We start from the raw sequence: 14040 nt of genomic DNA, 5'->3' as shown, positions 1-14040 counted from the left end.
AGGCTTGAATGAAGAAAAAACCTGAGTTTGTACAGATCTGAAAGTTGAGGACCTGTTGAAGAACTAGAGATGATCCTAAATTACTGCTTCTTAGCGCTCATACAGGGCGTTACGCGCCTCGGCCAATATTACGCCTCTCCCTGGGGGCGGTCCCACCACATTGACCAATCAACGCTCCGAATTTCGTCTCCGTCTTTGCTTTTAAAAACAGGCTTAACTGAATCATAGAGTTATTGAAGAGCTCAATGATATCTCGTAACCTAGTCGTCTATACACATTTTACCTCGCATATTAAGCGCTGTCAAGTCGAACCCCATCTAATGCGTGATTATGAACTCCACGAGGCGCGCGGTGGCCGTCAGGGCAAATATACTTACTGTGTATTCATATTACCAATTGACATCATTCACTCTAGCCATGGAGAACTAGAGTATACCCTGGAAAACACGAAGGCCAGAAAATCAGACTAGAAATGGTTGGTAGGGAAAATAGAAACTAGCGTTGTTTTGAGCGGCTACTTTCCAATGCGATTCAGGGAAAAGTTTGGCCTTGTCATGGCAGCATTCATATTCATTATTCTACGTTACCGAAGTATAAGATCTGATACCTAAAGCAGGCCGAAAGGATTCTAAGGCTATCAAAGGGGAAGCGGAAGCATTTACTCATTTTGTATATTCCATTTTCGGTTAATGTCAGCTATATTAGATAACAGATTAAGCCTTCCTTGCATACTATCACCACGGAGAGATTCAGGATTGCCGCTCCGTACCTGAATATATATATCCTCACTGATTCTTCTCCCCAACATCCAACGCGACTAGAAACCGGCTTACGCAGCTATATGCAGCAGCAGTTGCCGTAATCTCAACCACCTCTCGCTCGTTAAACCGCTCCTTGACTGCCTCAAAAACTTCGTCTGACACAGTAACAGTCTTCGTCATAGCATCGGTATATGTCAAAACAGCGCCCTCAGCAGCAGTCAACACTCCCTCTGAAACCTTTGCAGCTATATCGGCGTCGGCATCCTTAACAACTCGAAGCGCTGCATCACTCAGTCCAGCCTGTGATAGCAAGGGCGAGTGCTGCTCCCACTCAAACAGGGCGCCGTTGACTATGGCCACGCGGGAGATGACGAGCTCACGGATCACCGGACTGAGACTGGTCCGCTGTCGAATTGCACCCAGAAATGAATTCCATCCGTCTGCGACTGGGAACGAGTGCAGAAGCGCCCGATCTAGTGGTAGAAGGCCATTGGGGGCACGTCGGGCCTGCACTCGGGCGAGGATTTCAGCCTCTTCAGGCGTGCTGGTTGGTGGGGGGTCGGCGACGTATGGGAGGCGCATCGAGAAATCTTTCCTACTGCTTGGATTGAAGAAACAATTTTCTTAATTCTGCGGTATACTTTGTGCAGCAGGTAGTCTAGAGCCTGTTAGCTTCCCCATGAAGTCAGTGTGATCTGATGGCACGGCCTACCAAGAGCCCCGTAAATAGAGCGTTGATTTCTGCTATCCGCCGTCTTCGTCTATGTATCGATAGAAGACTGGAGAGATGGGTTGGCCCATTTATACGACGTGAGTCCTTAACCTTAGCCCACCAACCCCACGGTGGGCTCGGGAAGGCTCCGACTCCGCGGCGGGACAGCCGACCCGGTTTGTTTACTGCATTGTATATATTGCATCTATACTCTTCTACAATTGGGACTTCCCACATCATGCATATCACTATCTAAACTGCTCGCCCAACGATTTTGCTGGTTCCATAGTCACTCGGCTTCGTGGTGGCATTGGCAGTAAGTCTCTCATCCCGGTAATGATATAGGCCCGGTCCATTCCGCAGTCTTTCCGACCCTCGGACAGATGTTTCCCTCCAGCTATCGTATTATGATCTAAAGCCCCGAAAGCAACCATAGAACTGCCAATTAGATGTTTCAAGACGAAATGCGCTTGTGAGCCATGCCCTAACTGCCCTTTGGTCGGTTGCTAGGCGGGATTGTTTGATGGGCTGGCGATTTTCTAATATGCTCGAATAATCGAGTAGCTGGCCTGACGGAGTATGATATTAGAAAGAGAGAACACAGAGCGCTTTGTTTTATGGAACTCAGCGGAATGATGAACTGCTCGTGTGCCATGACGCGCGCGCGCCCTTGACGACGATGGGGCTTATAAAGTGCGAAACGACTACTGCCCAAAGAGGTATTAGCTAGATCTTCTCTCGAGATGCGCTATATAGTCTCGAGTTCGGTTTCGAAAGGAAAGTTGTATGTAGTGGTAGATGTCAAGAAGAGTCACCTTGACCCCTGCCCTGTGCTCCATGTCATGTATGCACACTAGAGCTTCTTGGCGCAGGTCATTCCCCACCGCCAGAGCTCCAGCAAGCAACAACAGCAACAAGCTGGCTGTCGCGACCGCAGCGTCTAACCTCCTTTTTGAACAACAGACAAAGTCGAACAATGCCACCAAAGGGTGCAAAACCGACCAGCGACGAACTCCTTGCCCAGTTCGACAACCTAGGCATCGAGTCGTCGGCGGATCCCTCGACGAAGCCTGCAACCACAACCGCCACTACCGCCCCTACCCAGTCCGATGAGGATATTCTGGCGGAACTGGGGTCCCTAGCAGCCCAGCGCCCTGCGAGCCGGACTGGAACCCCGCGTACATCACTCGCCGAGCAAAGGACATCAACAAAATCGCCCAAACCCGCGACGCCTGCTGGGCCAACGAGCGAGGAAAAGCCCACGCCTCGAAAGTCTGGGGACAGTGCTTGGAACAATCAAGCTGCAGATGCGCAGCCTGCTTCTAGAAAGGAGCCACCGGTTGAGGAGAAGGCATCTTCTAGTGGCGGGGGGAGCTGGTGGGGAGGGATCTTTGCGACTGCGACGGCAACTGCTTCCGCGGCTATGAAGCAGGCCGAGGCCGCCGTGAAGGAAATCCAACAGAACGAAGAGGCTCTGAAGTGGGCTGAGCAGGTGAAAGGGAATGTTGGCGCACTGAGGGACTTAGGTACTTTCTGTCTATGGTAGTTCTTGAGGTTTTGTACTAACGGTACTAGGCGGCGAGCTTCGCAGCATTGCTATACCTACGTTTACCTCGCTCATCCATACAATCGCACCCCCGATCTCCTCACACGAACGCCTTCAGATCCATGTCACACACGACCTGTCAGGCTATCCCAGCCTCGATCCGCTCGTCTATGCGGTTTTTTCACGCGTGATGTCTCAGGTTGAAGGGGGCGATTTGTTGGTCATTCAGAGAGGACAGGAATCCGCCCCGAAGCGTGGGCAAGACAACAGCGCATCGACCGCAGGCTGGCGTGATGGTCCCTGGTGGCGAACAGTCACCCCGGGTAACCCGCGCAGCATCTCAGCCGTGCCCGGCCTTGTGGAGGCAACAAAGCTTTGCCGAGCCAGCGCAGAGGGCTACGCTGCCGAATACTATGCCTCCAGAGGCGGGGTTGAAGAAGCCGCGAAGCAGGCTACTCAGGTCCTTAGCGAAACCAACCCCGTCCGAAGCAGCGACATCTTCCTCGCCATTCAAGCCGTCGCCCAGACGACGTCAACCGCCGACCTCTTCCAGGCCGGCCCGGCAACGGAAAAGGCCGTTCCAGAGGGTGTGGTGGATGTTCCTGACGCACCGGAAGAAGAGATCGCCTTCGCCCTGTACCTTCACGATCCAATCCACGGCATCGCCTTCCATACCGTCTCACAAGCCGTTCCCCAGAAATGGATCAACTGGCTCGACGCGTCCTCAGCCCCTGCACATAACCCTGAGTCTGAATCTGCAGATGGTCACATGCCGCATGCCGTCGTCCCGGAAGACATTGCTGAGATTATCGAGGGTGGCGGTGTCGACCCTCGCGAATGGGCAGCTGAGTGGATTGAGGAAACAATCTCGCTTGCTGTTGGCGTCGTCGCGCAGCGCTACGTCGCACGCAGGATGGGCGTAGGTGAGTCTGCTGCTGCAAAGGGGAAGATGCGTGCTGAGCAGGCGTCTGTTGTGGAAAGTGGAGCTGGGGAAGCTGCGCGGGCGCTGTGATGTGACATATCACCCACTTCTTAACTACATATGAATGCACTTCAGCCCCATTCAGAGCTCGTTTGGCTTTCGCTTATGCCTAAAGTTTATCTTGAGCTATTGTGATACTCCAGTCAACTTTGTATCCCTGTTGCTGGGTTTCCTCAAGGCTATAAGATATTTTTATCTTGTCTTATCTCCAAACCATATATACAGTGTAGAATCCTAAACGACTAGACTATCGTGCTTTTCCATAACGCCCAGAAGCTTCCCTATTCCAGGAACTAACCCTTGCTCTAGGATTAATGCGTAACATCAGTAGTACGTACGCTACTTGTCCACTCCATTAGCAAACAACTGAGCCGGAGTCAAAGGAGATCAAAACGAGAAACCGTTGCGGGTATCATTCTAGTAGGTAGGTAATCTAGTAAAAGTCTAAACTATATTGCAGTCGATCTAGCCGTGCTTATCATATCAAAGATGCAAAGGCCCCTCTAACCCCGGTACATACCAGAAGTTTGCGCAGAGAGGTGTCACACTGTAAATCTCAAGTCAGTGTCGTTATTCACTCTTTAAATAATGGTGGTTTTTACCTGGTGCTTCCGTTCAACACAGTATGAGCGTCTGTACCCTCTTCACTGGCCTGCAGGGCTTTCTTCATGTCCGTGAGCTCAGCGGACCATTTGAAATCGCGCGATCTGAGGGTAGAGGTTGGCTTCGTTCCGTTCGTCTGCACACCATTGCTGAGCGTCTCAATATCCGTCACCTTTTCCTTCTCGGCCTCCCCATTCAAATGAGCATGGCCATTTGTAATCCCATTTGTCATCGCCTTCTTCAAACCCACACCTGCTTCTGCAGCTCCATGGCCACTAACCTCCGCATACAGATACCCTCTCGACCAATAATATGGCAAGGTCCGCGTGTACAGTACCGGTCTCGTCTCAACATCAAGCCGCATCGGAATGTTCAGGTTATAAAGCTCAACTCTTTCATCCCAATTCTCCACCAGATGGTGCACAATCCGCACAGCTAGCCGCGCCGCAGCCTCGATGATATCCATGGGTTGCTCGTCCTTGCTGCCGAAGGAAACGGCAATTCCGCGCTTTCCGCAGGTCGCGGCTTCGAGCGCACCTCCTACAGTCCCAGAAGATAAGTTGTAGATCGTTGATGCGTTGCGGCCGTGGTTGGGACCAGAGATTACGAGGTCGATGGGCGGCCGGTCAGTAAAGAGGTTGAAGAGGCCGAGTTGCACGCAAGCTGCCGGAGTGCCATTGGTGATGACCACCCAGGGCCATTCTGTTTCGCTTTCAGATTCGGAGTTGACTTCGTGGAGTTCGTCCCAGGTGCCGTCATTGCGGAAGGCGGCTGGCGGCACGTAGGTTGCTTTCAGAGGTGCTTCGATGATGTGGGCTTTGCCGATCCAAGAGCGGGATGCTGCAGGAATGGCGACGGAGACGAGGTGGCCTGCGCTTTTGAGGGCGTGGACGAGAGGACCGACATAGGGGGACAGTCGCCCCGAGGGCGGGCCGTCGTCATTGACAAGCTGTTAGATCGTCAGTTTATGCAAGTCCCCCCAAACGATTTGTCTGGCTATCAATGCATATGCATGCTTCTACCCATCGGAAGTTTCCGCTCAGATTCAGATGAGTCGTTCGGCTTCAGCGTGTTTCTGCTCCCTCCGGAAAGGGGGCCCGAAAGGCTTCGGCCAAATGCTGGTCTTGTGACTTCATGATCATCCCAACCATGACGGCTGGCGAGGCGAAGCGATGGTTGGATGGCCCTGATTTGTCCCAGATTGAGAGCGAACAAAAAGAAAACATACCAATATATGCATCACAGACGCCTTTTCCGAGGATGTTTCAATGCTTGGCGGTTCAGTAGTTAAATTAGGTGGTTACGGCGAGCCTTGAGCCTGTCCAGATATAGTTGATGGTTGTGTCCGGAAGCGTAAATTTCGTGAAATCATAGGATTCCAGAAGAGCAGTCGCCTGAGCGGTCTTATTATCTATATTTATAACTCGACTTCGGATGAAGTCTTCTCATTGCCCGTTTTCTACCGATGCCACCTCTCGACTTCATCTCGAATCTGGTCGCGCGGTGAAGCTTTTGGGAGTTTGCGGGGAGGGAGGGATAGACTGAGGTATGAAATGAAATTAATGGTACGCCATTAATGACTGAAAACACGCGAAATTGAGTGTATAAAACACGTATGGTATGTGACATGACGCGCCGAGACCTGGATAGACCAAAAAGAGGCTGCGGTGAAGCTGTCGTGGGGAACAATCTCCGCCGTCCAGACCAGCCAGCAACCCAGCCGCATCAGTTGCTGTCAGAATCGAGGCACTCGAGGCAGCTTACTTAAGATGCAAGTCAGTCAAGTTATCAATAAGTTACAGGCACCAAGATTGGCGATGACAGCGAACGTGGAAGAATATCATTCACGAGTGAGGCGTGCCAAGATCGGTCATGGCATAGTCCGTTCGAGACACCAGTAAGCGCCAAATTTGAAGCCGTGCGGGTTAGTGGTAGCAGGAGAGAACGAGACAGAATTTTCCAGGTTCCGGTGGGTTCATGCCTCAAACTACACGGAGCTGACGGGGAGATCATGGTCCGCTGTCCGGGGCCTCCAGCTCCGGGCTTTTGACGGAGTATTCTTGCATCTGTAACGAGGAGAATGCCGGGGTGCTCATAAATGCACTGCTCTCGGGTGCGGTTCATTCTTTGCTTGAGCCAAGATGTCTGAAGTGTTACATTGAGGACATCATTTGTGTTGACTGTTGAGAGGAGTAGTATCCGCAGTATCCGCAGTCTTAAGTCAGCGTCTCTGGTCTGACCAAACATTGACTCTGGATGGAACACGCTTCTAGAAGGGCTTGCCCTTAGATCGGTTCTGCCATTATTTACTCCATCTCCGCTGAGTTAAGACCGATTGGAGCACAATCCGACTTGAATCGCGTGCGAATATGCTGGACTGTGCGACGACCACAGAGGTCAGCTGGTATGGATGGGATGATCGTGCGTAATGCTGATAGCGAGCATTAAACATCGTATGAGTAAACTGGCTGTTATCGCCGTCAGGGCTGGCGTGATCTGGTTATAGTAATGCGGGCTATGGACTTGGTATTTCTTGGTGTGTTGGCGCGGTTGGCGATCATGAATTGGGCGAGGTTTCACGCCCAGAACTGATCTGCTCGATCTTCAGAGGGGTCTGCATTGTAAGGGAGTCGCACTGTCCAAGTCGCAGACACATAAAACACGAGAAAAACACTGGCATTGAAGGGAATTGCATTCACTCAAGAACATTATCAATAGACTGAAACTCTGGACTCAGAATACTGAGACAGTCTGGCCCGTGCGCAGATATTATTAAGAGTAATCACCATCCAGTTCTGACGACTGCACCGCATCGGAGGCCGATCGCCTCACAGTCTGGTGGGGAACGTCTCTTGTCATCCAAATTTCTCTCCCTCTTTCCTTCTTCCTCTCTCACCATCGATCATCGCTACTTATCTGGAGGTCTTTCCAACCTCCGGGCTTCAACTCAACGCTTCCTCGTCTGTGCCTGACCTGCCTTGTTGCAATCCCGCACAGTCCACACCCTGAACACCAAGTGACTTGGGGACCTTGCCGGCTTTCTCAAAAGTCCACGACGCGCCCCCTGCTTTCGGAGCCCCCCTGTATGGACTGCGAGAGTGCTCAATCCGCTGCGGGCATTGACCCCAAGATCCTCGATAGTTATCAATCAGACACCGTCTTCACTATACCGTGGGAAAACTCAGGCTACGAGCGGCCGCTGGATTGGGATACGAGTCAGGATTCGAACCATAGCGACTCTGAGTTCGCAGACCTGAGCGGAAACACTCGTCTACTGGGGCAGCCCGGCGATTACCACAGCGATGATTGCAGGTACGAGCTATACTGGATCTTTGGCGCTTCCGGAGAACGCTGGCTAATGCGACTCGTGTAGTAGCAAACATGCAACATCGCCAGACAAGTTCGGGCTAGCCGATGCATCTGCGGAGGGGACCCTCAGCAGCACCGTGAGCCCGAAAACCCTACCTTCCGCCGACGATAACTTTCAGCTGGATGAGTCATGGCCGCCCTTACAGATGTTCAATAATATGATGACCGGTTTTCCAATGGAGGGTTCTCTTCTCTACTCATACGCCAAGGAGCCTGCCTCTGCAGACGCTTTCATTGTCGAGGATGGCTCCGCACTACCGCGGGGACAGGGATTGTCTGATATCTCGTCGGATCACTTCATGCCGTTCCAAAGCATTTCGCATGCGTTCCCGTTCACAAATGAATCCTGGGCTGAGCCCCTTGCCAGCATCGAGTCCATGTCTAGACAAGCTCCTGTTGCTGTTGGTATGGGTCCGCAGCAAGTCAACCGGAGTTCCAAACACATGGACGGCTACCAGACCACTATACAGTCCCTGGAGACGCGCTGGCTTGATAGTCTCGAGTCGCAGTTGCCTAGCAACATGACCTCGCCCTCGTCCTTTTCTACATTTCCCCAGCGGCCTATATTCATCAAGGATGAAGTAACGGGCCAAGACATGTTCCAGTATAAATCTGAAAACTCGTCTGTATCTGATGATATCCCTGGAACATATGATTTCTACTCTGCTACTGGAGACGACGTCCCGGCTTTCGCGGATCGCCAACTGGATGAAGAGTGGAAACTCGAGAAGAACGAGGCGTCGTTAGAAGACTCAAATGGACCTCAGACTGCTACTGCATTTGCTGTGAGCGAAGATCCAGAGACATTATTCTCTTCTGTCCCTTCAAGCTCGAAAGCTTCACCTCTTGCTACGCAACGCGCATCTGCTAGGCCACAACCACTTGCAGTCCAGTCTGCTGCGATCAAGAAACGCAAAAAGCGTACTTCAATTGTCGCTTTGAATCAAGATAGCCACAAGCCATTGCAGATAGTTCAGGAAGACGGTCAAGGTGGATCTATTGCGTCTGCTGATTTCGTTTCTCCACCCCGTGGTGCTCGTCGCAAGGGGCCTTTGACTATGGCTGGTAGGGCTAATGCTGGAATGCGAAGAAAGAACAAGGACACCTGCGTCCAGTGTCGGTTGAACAAGCGAAAGGTATTCCCCACAGCCATTTTATTATAACCAATGTCTAAACAATTCAGTGTGATGGAAATGCTCCGTGCGAAGCCTGCCGCCCCACGCTCCATGAACAGCCATGCGCCCGAGCATGTTTCTCAAGCATTGTCGAGTACGGAACGTGCAATTATATCTGTATGTAAAACACTTTTTTGGTGTGTTTTACTACTAACCGCATCAGCTCAACGAGCTATTAATCATCCGACTTTGGATAAATCAGGACGCGTTCGATTGAATATTCCGTCCGAGTTCGACCTGAACGACCTGCTTTCCTTCCTTGGCGAGCGACAGGGCAAATTCAACATCCGTGCCAGCCAAGCTTGGGGTTCTCTTTACGTCCTAGACTTGGGAGAAACTTATAAGTTTCTTCGGGGATTGAGCGAGTACAATGGCAACTCCCGCTCAAACTTCCTTGAGTTTATTGATCGACGAATCGTTGATTCAAAAGACAAGTCTAAGAACTGGTTGACCTGCGTTAAGGACTGTGACCCAATGCGCAATATCTACGTGAGTTTATTGATACTTCTTCTCCGCTCTGTCACTGACATCTCTAGACCCTACTATCCCAATGGAACAATATGCCGAGTCGTGCTAGCTATAGTTTCATCCCTCTTGATGCTGGAGGTGAAGAAAAGCCTATGGATGTCAGAAACCCAGAACATCAGCGGGAAATCCTTCTCGCAGCACAGCTTTCGCGCATCGTTTGCCGCATGCTCGAGGTCGAAGGGTTCCGCAAACTTGAGCGCGATTTCTACAACATCAAATGGAAACAGATATCGCAGGAAACCCACATGAATTTCCTCAAGGAACTAGGACACATCCTTCTCACTCTCCGTTGGCGAGTTTCCTGGTGGAAGCGCCTAGGCGATGGCGGCCGCGAACCCGACCCGACCAAGCAGCACTATGTAGAACGAGTCGACCTACTTTGCAGGATTCTCTACGTCTATTACACTTGCGTCCTGGCGAAGCTCCCCTCTTGGTGCGCTTCCGACGTCCCCAAGGGCATCTGGTCAACCTACGCTGACGCAGAGAATCCGGTCTGGGACGACTTCCCGGTTGATCCTACAGATGACGGTTTCAAGGCGTGGATCGAGCGAGGGGCAGATCTCATCGAGCAATCTGGGGCGCCCGTCCGAGTTGCGAAGATTTGATTTTGGGCTTCACAATCCAACCATTAGAGACGAACCAACCGACGACTGGCGGAGCGGAGTGGATAGGCTGATATTTTGAGATACCCTTGCAGCGTCTTTATTTCTTTGTTCATGACTTACGAATTTCTCATGTTCTTTTTTAAATTCTGCTCTATTGTACTCTTGATTTGATATCGGGATGAAGAACAATTCTCATTGCGCTGGTTGCATTTTCCGTTTCGTTCGAAGTACATTATCCTATATATATATATATATATGTGACTATACACCAAAATAGATCATGCTCTAGACTACTGTTTGGTATTTTTTTTTATCGCATAGCATAAGTCACTGAGTGTGGATGGGTATCAAAGCTTCATTATGTGTCATCTTATAACTATCAACACCGCTCGTGCCTCTAAAATTAGAGCCATGCATGTATGCCCACAAGAGGAACAAGCGACTCCTGCTCCAGAATCATCATATTACTTCTCTCCCTTCTTCCCCCCCTTACCCGCCGCAGCAGCCTTCTTATCCTTCTTGCCCCCAGCAAGCAACTCAAGATGTCCCGCCCGCTGCGCGAGACTCCGTTCTGTCTTGGCGGTTAATCCAGCCGATAGTTTCTGTGCGAAGGTTAGCCCACATTTACCCATCTTTATGATCCCCAACCATCCTTATTTCATAAAACAGGCATATTTAGAGCATTTGAGCCCGTAGGTATAGGGTACAGGGTATAGGTATAGATACCTTCGTGATCTTCTGCTGTTTGATCAGCGCCGCCTTCTTCGGCGCGATCTGGCTATTTCGTCCTTTTTTTGGGCCGAGGGCTGTTGGCCTATTCCGTGCAAAGAATGAAAATTATCAGCTCTTTGTTCTTTGCCTTTTTTTTGCGCATTCATTTTCATGGGAAGAATCAAGGAATGGATGCGATGCAACGGAACGTACCGTTTTGAGGACGAAGGCTTTGCTGGCGCCTTTTTCAGGAGACCTTGAGCCATGTCGATGGAAATTTGATCAAATGATTGAGTGAAATGTCTCAGGGTGTACTGCCAGCAGCACAGAGGATAGGGTGGTGATGGATGTCAACTGAGTTAGCTGGTTGCTGCGGCGAGCGGAGTGCGGGCTGCGGAGAGAGGAAAAATTGCTTATCGAGAGGCTTATCGGTATGAGTGATAACAGTCACGTGCTAATAGCTTCAGGTTGGTTTGGATAGAAGCCCCCCAAAGCAACTGAAGTCCACGCTTTTGGGCGAAGGTGAATAGAGAGTAGAGACTATGCTCCAGCCCTGAGAGGTTAGGGGGCGTCGGCCTGTTTTTTACGGTTCCTACGAAGTAGTATCCATCATAATTCGTACTTACGAGAGCTGCATTATTTGGAGCTATTAGTTCACATCAGTCTTACAAGCTTGCTATGTATGCTTTCAAGTATATTCCATAATGCCGCAACCCTATATACAAGGGCAAGGACGCAGACAAGACAACAAATATACACGCTAAGATAGAAATACGCGAAGACATAACACAAACAAGAAGAGGTATCTGGACAGCGAAAGGATACGCATATGCATAGCAAAGGCATAGCAGTTAGATAGTAAGAATAAACAAGCAGCCAGCCGCCCAAGCTAGTTCAACAACCCGGTCCCTTCATTCTCCTTAGCTGGCACAACGTCATTGGGAGCTGGATTCATCTTTTCACCCAGATTGATGCTTTCGCGCATGATATTCCGCGCGGACGCGTCGTCGACGCCCATGTCCTCTTTGATCAGTCTGATGGCTAGTTCTGGCACTAGGACTGCCTGCGTGTACCCGACCACACCCGCCTGATTCACGATATGGTCTTCTGCGGCTAGGCGGCGAAGCTTGCGAGCGTAGCGAGTGGTTATTCTCTGTAACCTGCGTAGTTTGTTAGCGTCTGAGAGGAAAGGTAAACTGGAAGAATAAGAATCTTACATCCTCTCAGACCCCCGAGTCCCGTAATACCCGCACGATAATGCCTCCAGAGCATCGCCTTCGAATTTGAGCGCAAAATTCTTCGCCTTGCCGTCCTTCAACATTGATTTGAGGTAGTTTCGATAGTATGACGAGTTGTCCGGCACCATCAGCCTCTCGATTTCACTGAAATGCGACTCAATGCGTTGATCAAATTCATCCCAGTCGATTGTCGGATACCCAGCGTTCTTCCACTCTTGCTCTGCTGATGATATTTTGTGTGACTCACAGAATTTGCGTTGATCTCGAATGCGTTGTTTGGGTTGGGCTCGGAAGACGAGTAATGCCCCAGGATCTACTGGTTCCTTGCACATGGGGCAGAGATAATCGGCGGGGTTGAATTTGCTCCTGGAATCATCCTCGTTCTCCGTAGAAAGGTCAATGGAGCCGTAACTGGGTGCAGAGCTAAGCGGGGAATCATTTTCAGAGTCTGTTATATCTAGAGGCGGCGAGGGACTGGGCAGGTTGTCAGAGTCAAAGTCAAGTGGGACTTTGAACTCCTTCCTTTGCTTCCCTTTGTATTCATCGTCAGAGCTCTCTGTGTCCTGCTCAACCGATGTCACAGATGACTTAGGCGGAGGTGCACTCGAAGGAGGATGTGTCTCGGTCATGCTACTATCCAGCGTTTTGCGACGCCCGAACGTGACGCTGCGCCTTTTTTTGGCGCTCGGCTGGGACCACATATCGAATATCTCTTCTTTCATATCGCTAGAGCCAAGCATCTTGTTGGCTGACCGCTTGTGACTCGAGCTCGGTGACCGTTCCATGCCCTTCTCTTCATCCGTTTTTTGACGCAACTTCTCTTCCAACGTCAACATCTGTCCGTTACCTTCAGTCCTCCGAGTCCTTGGCCTTTCTAGTCCATCGCTCAACATGTCATCCGAGAACTCCTCCTCATCACTTGTGCCTATGGGTAAAGCATATATGTCCTCTTCTGGTTCCTCCTTCATCGGTTCCAGCTTCTGTTCGTTCTTCGCTGAAGCTGCCACAGCGTTTGTCTTTCGCTTTTTCCGAGGTGTTTCCCAGTCGCTCTCTTCAATCTCAGAGCTTGACAAGGGCGACTCATCTTCGGATTCCTCCTTCGCGTGCGGTTTCGCTTTCGGACGCAGGGTAGGCATAGTGGAGGTGGGCCAAGTAAATCAAGTCGATTGGTGATTGATTCGACTTTCAGGTCTGGGAATGCGATAGAAGGCGTCTCGTCACATAGGTCGATAGTAAACGAATTGAAACTATTCGACTCGTCGCTTGTTGGGTTGCCGGGCGACAACTTGCTAGCTCGCAGTTGCTAAATTGTATTACCAGTATCTTGCGTTGGTAAGGAGACAGAAGTATTCAACCTCCTGCGTGGTGTAGACTTGCTAAAGCAGTCTAGTAGAGTAAAGCGGAGTCTCGCTCTTGTCTCCTCACTTCCGAAACGGAAAAGGAGGGAACTGAAGGGGGAATTAAGTGAAGGGGGGTTGTAGTATGAGATTGAGGAATTGTGAGAGGTCGCTATACTCGGTGATGGGAAGACTTTGAGGTGCTTGAGGGAAAATAACCTTGTGAGAGACGCGTTGGCGTGACACGCGGGACCTGAGCTTCTCCGCACCTTTGGACACCTGAACGTTCTCCCGCTTCCTCATAGGGCTGGTATACTTAGGGCTACTGGCCAGGCCTGAGAGCTTCTCATGCGTTCAAACTTCTCGAAATTGCGACTGTTTCTGTTGCTAATCTTTTAAAATTTCCTCGACTCTTAGAGACGCCATAAGATGTATGTGTGTAGCTAGACATGTCGCGCGCGATAAAGGCCAGG

The 14040-nt window shown here is 50.7% G+C and overlaps 6 protein-coding genes across 6 annotated transcripts; 2 read left to right on the top strand and 4 right to left on the bottom strand.

Annotated features, from left to right (window-relative positions):
- Nucleotides 1–768: 768 nt before the first annotated feature.
- On the bottom strand, nt 769–1590 carry BDW70DRAFT_37918 (carboxymuconolactone decarboxylase family protein). Its single transcript, XM_073743877.1, has 2 exons — nt 1474–1590; nt 769–1419 (listed from the first exon to the last, which is right to left on the bottom strand). The coding sequence occupies exon 2, from the start codon at nt 1341–1343 to the stop codon at nt 786–788; it is 558 nt and encodes a 185-aa protein (XP_073600556.1). The 5' UTR covers nt 1344–1419; nt 1474–1590; the 3' UTR covers nt 769–785.
- Nucleotides 1591–2390: 800 nt separating this feature from the next.
- On the top strand, nt 2391–4240 carry BDW70DRAFT_37917 (DUF5427 domain-containing protein MTC1). Its single transcript, XM_073743876.1, has 2 exons — nt 2391–2999; nt 3049–4240. The coding sequence occupies exons 1-2, from the start codon at nt 2450–2452 to the stop codon at nt 4029–4031; spliced, it is 1533 nt and encodes a 510-aa protein (XP_073600555.1). The 5' UTR covers nt 2391–2449; the 3' UTR covers nt 4032–4240.
- Nucleotides 4241–4484: 244 nt separating this feature from the next.
- BDW70DRAFT_155399 (5'/3'-nucleotidase SurE) lies at nt 4485–5844 on the bottom strand (the record flags this gene model as incomplete). The annotated part of the gene is made up of 3 exons (XM_073740026.1): nt 4485–4548; nt 4604–5553; nt 5833–5844. The coding sequence occupies 3 exons, from the start codon at nt 5842–5844 to the stop codon at nt 4485–4487; spliced, it is 1026 nt and encodes a 341-aa protein (XP_073600554.1).
- A 1351-nt stretch (nt 5845–7195) lies between these two features.
- On the top strand, nt 7196–10605 carry BDW70DRAFT_37850 (uncharacterized protein). The gene is made up of 5 exons (XM_073743875.1): nt 7196–7916; nt 7981–9109; nt 9157–9265; nt 9312–9637; nt 9685–10605. Exons 1-5 carry the CDS (start codon nt 7690–7692, stop codon nt 10279–10281), a joined length of 2388 nt encoding a protein of 795 aa, XP_073600553.1. The 5' UTR covers nt 7196–7689; the 3' UTR covers nt 10282–10605.
- Nucleotides 10606–10623: 18 nt separating this feature from the next.
- On the bottom strand, nt 10624–11382 carry BDW70DRAFT_126605 (DUF2462 domain-containing protein). Its single transcript, XM_073735117.1, has 3 exons — nt 11206–11382; nt 11008–11095; nt 10624–10883 (listed from the first exon to the last, which is right to left on the bottom strand). Exons 1-3 carry the CDS (start codon nt 11256–11258, stop codon nt 10746–10748), a joined length of 279 nt encoding a protein of 92 aa, XP_073600552.1. The 5' UTR covers nt 11259–11382; the 3' UTR covers nt 10624–10745.
- Nucleotides 11383–11812: 430 nt separating this feature from the next.
- On the bottom strand, nt 11813–13903 carry BDW70DRAFT_167536 (RTC4 family protein). The gene is made up of 2 exons (XM_073742250.1): nt 12210–13903; nt 11813–12152 (listed from the first exon to the last, which is right to left on the bottom strand). The coding sequence occupies exons 1-2, from the start codon at nt 13364–13366 to the stop codon at nt 11882–11884; spliced, it is 1428 nt and encodes a 475-aa protein (XP_073600551.1). The 5' UTR covers nt 13367–13903; the 3' UTR covers nt 11813–11881.
- Between the last annotated feature and the right edge of the window lie 137 nt (nt 13904–14040).

The sequence above is a fragment of the Aspergillus foveolatus genome, assembly GCF_047715535.1.
Source record: "Aspergillus foveolatus strain CBS 279.81 unplaced genomic scaffold BDW70scaffold_2, whole genome shotgun sequence".
Lineage (NCBI taxonomy): Eukaryota > Fungi > Ascomycota > Eurotiomycetes > Eurotiales > Aspergillaceae > Aspergillus > Aspergillus foveolatus.
This window is presented reverse-complemented; position numbering and strand designations above follow the sequence as displayed.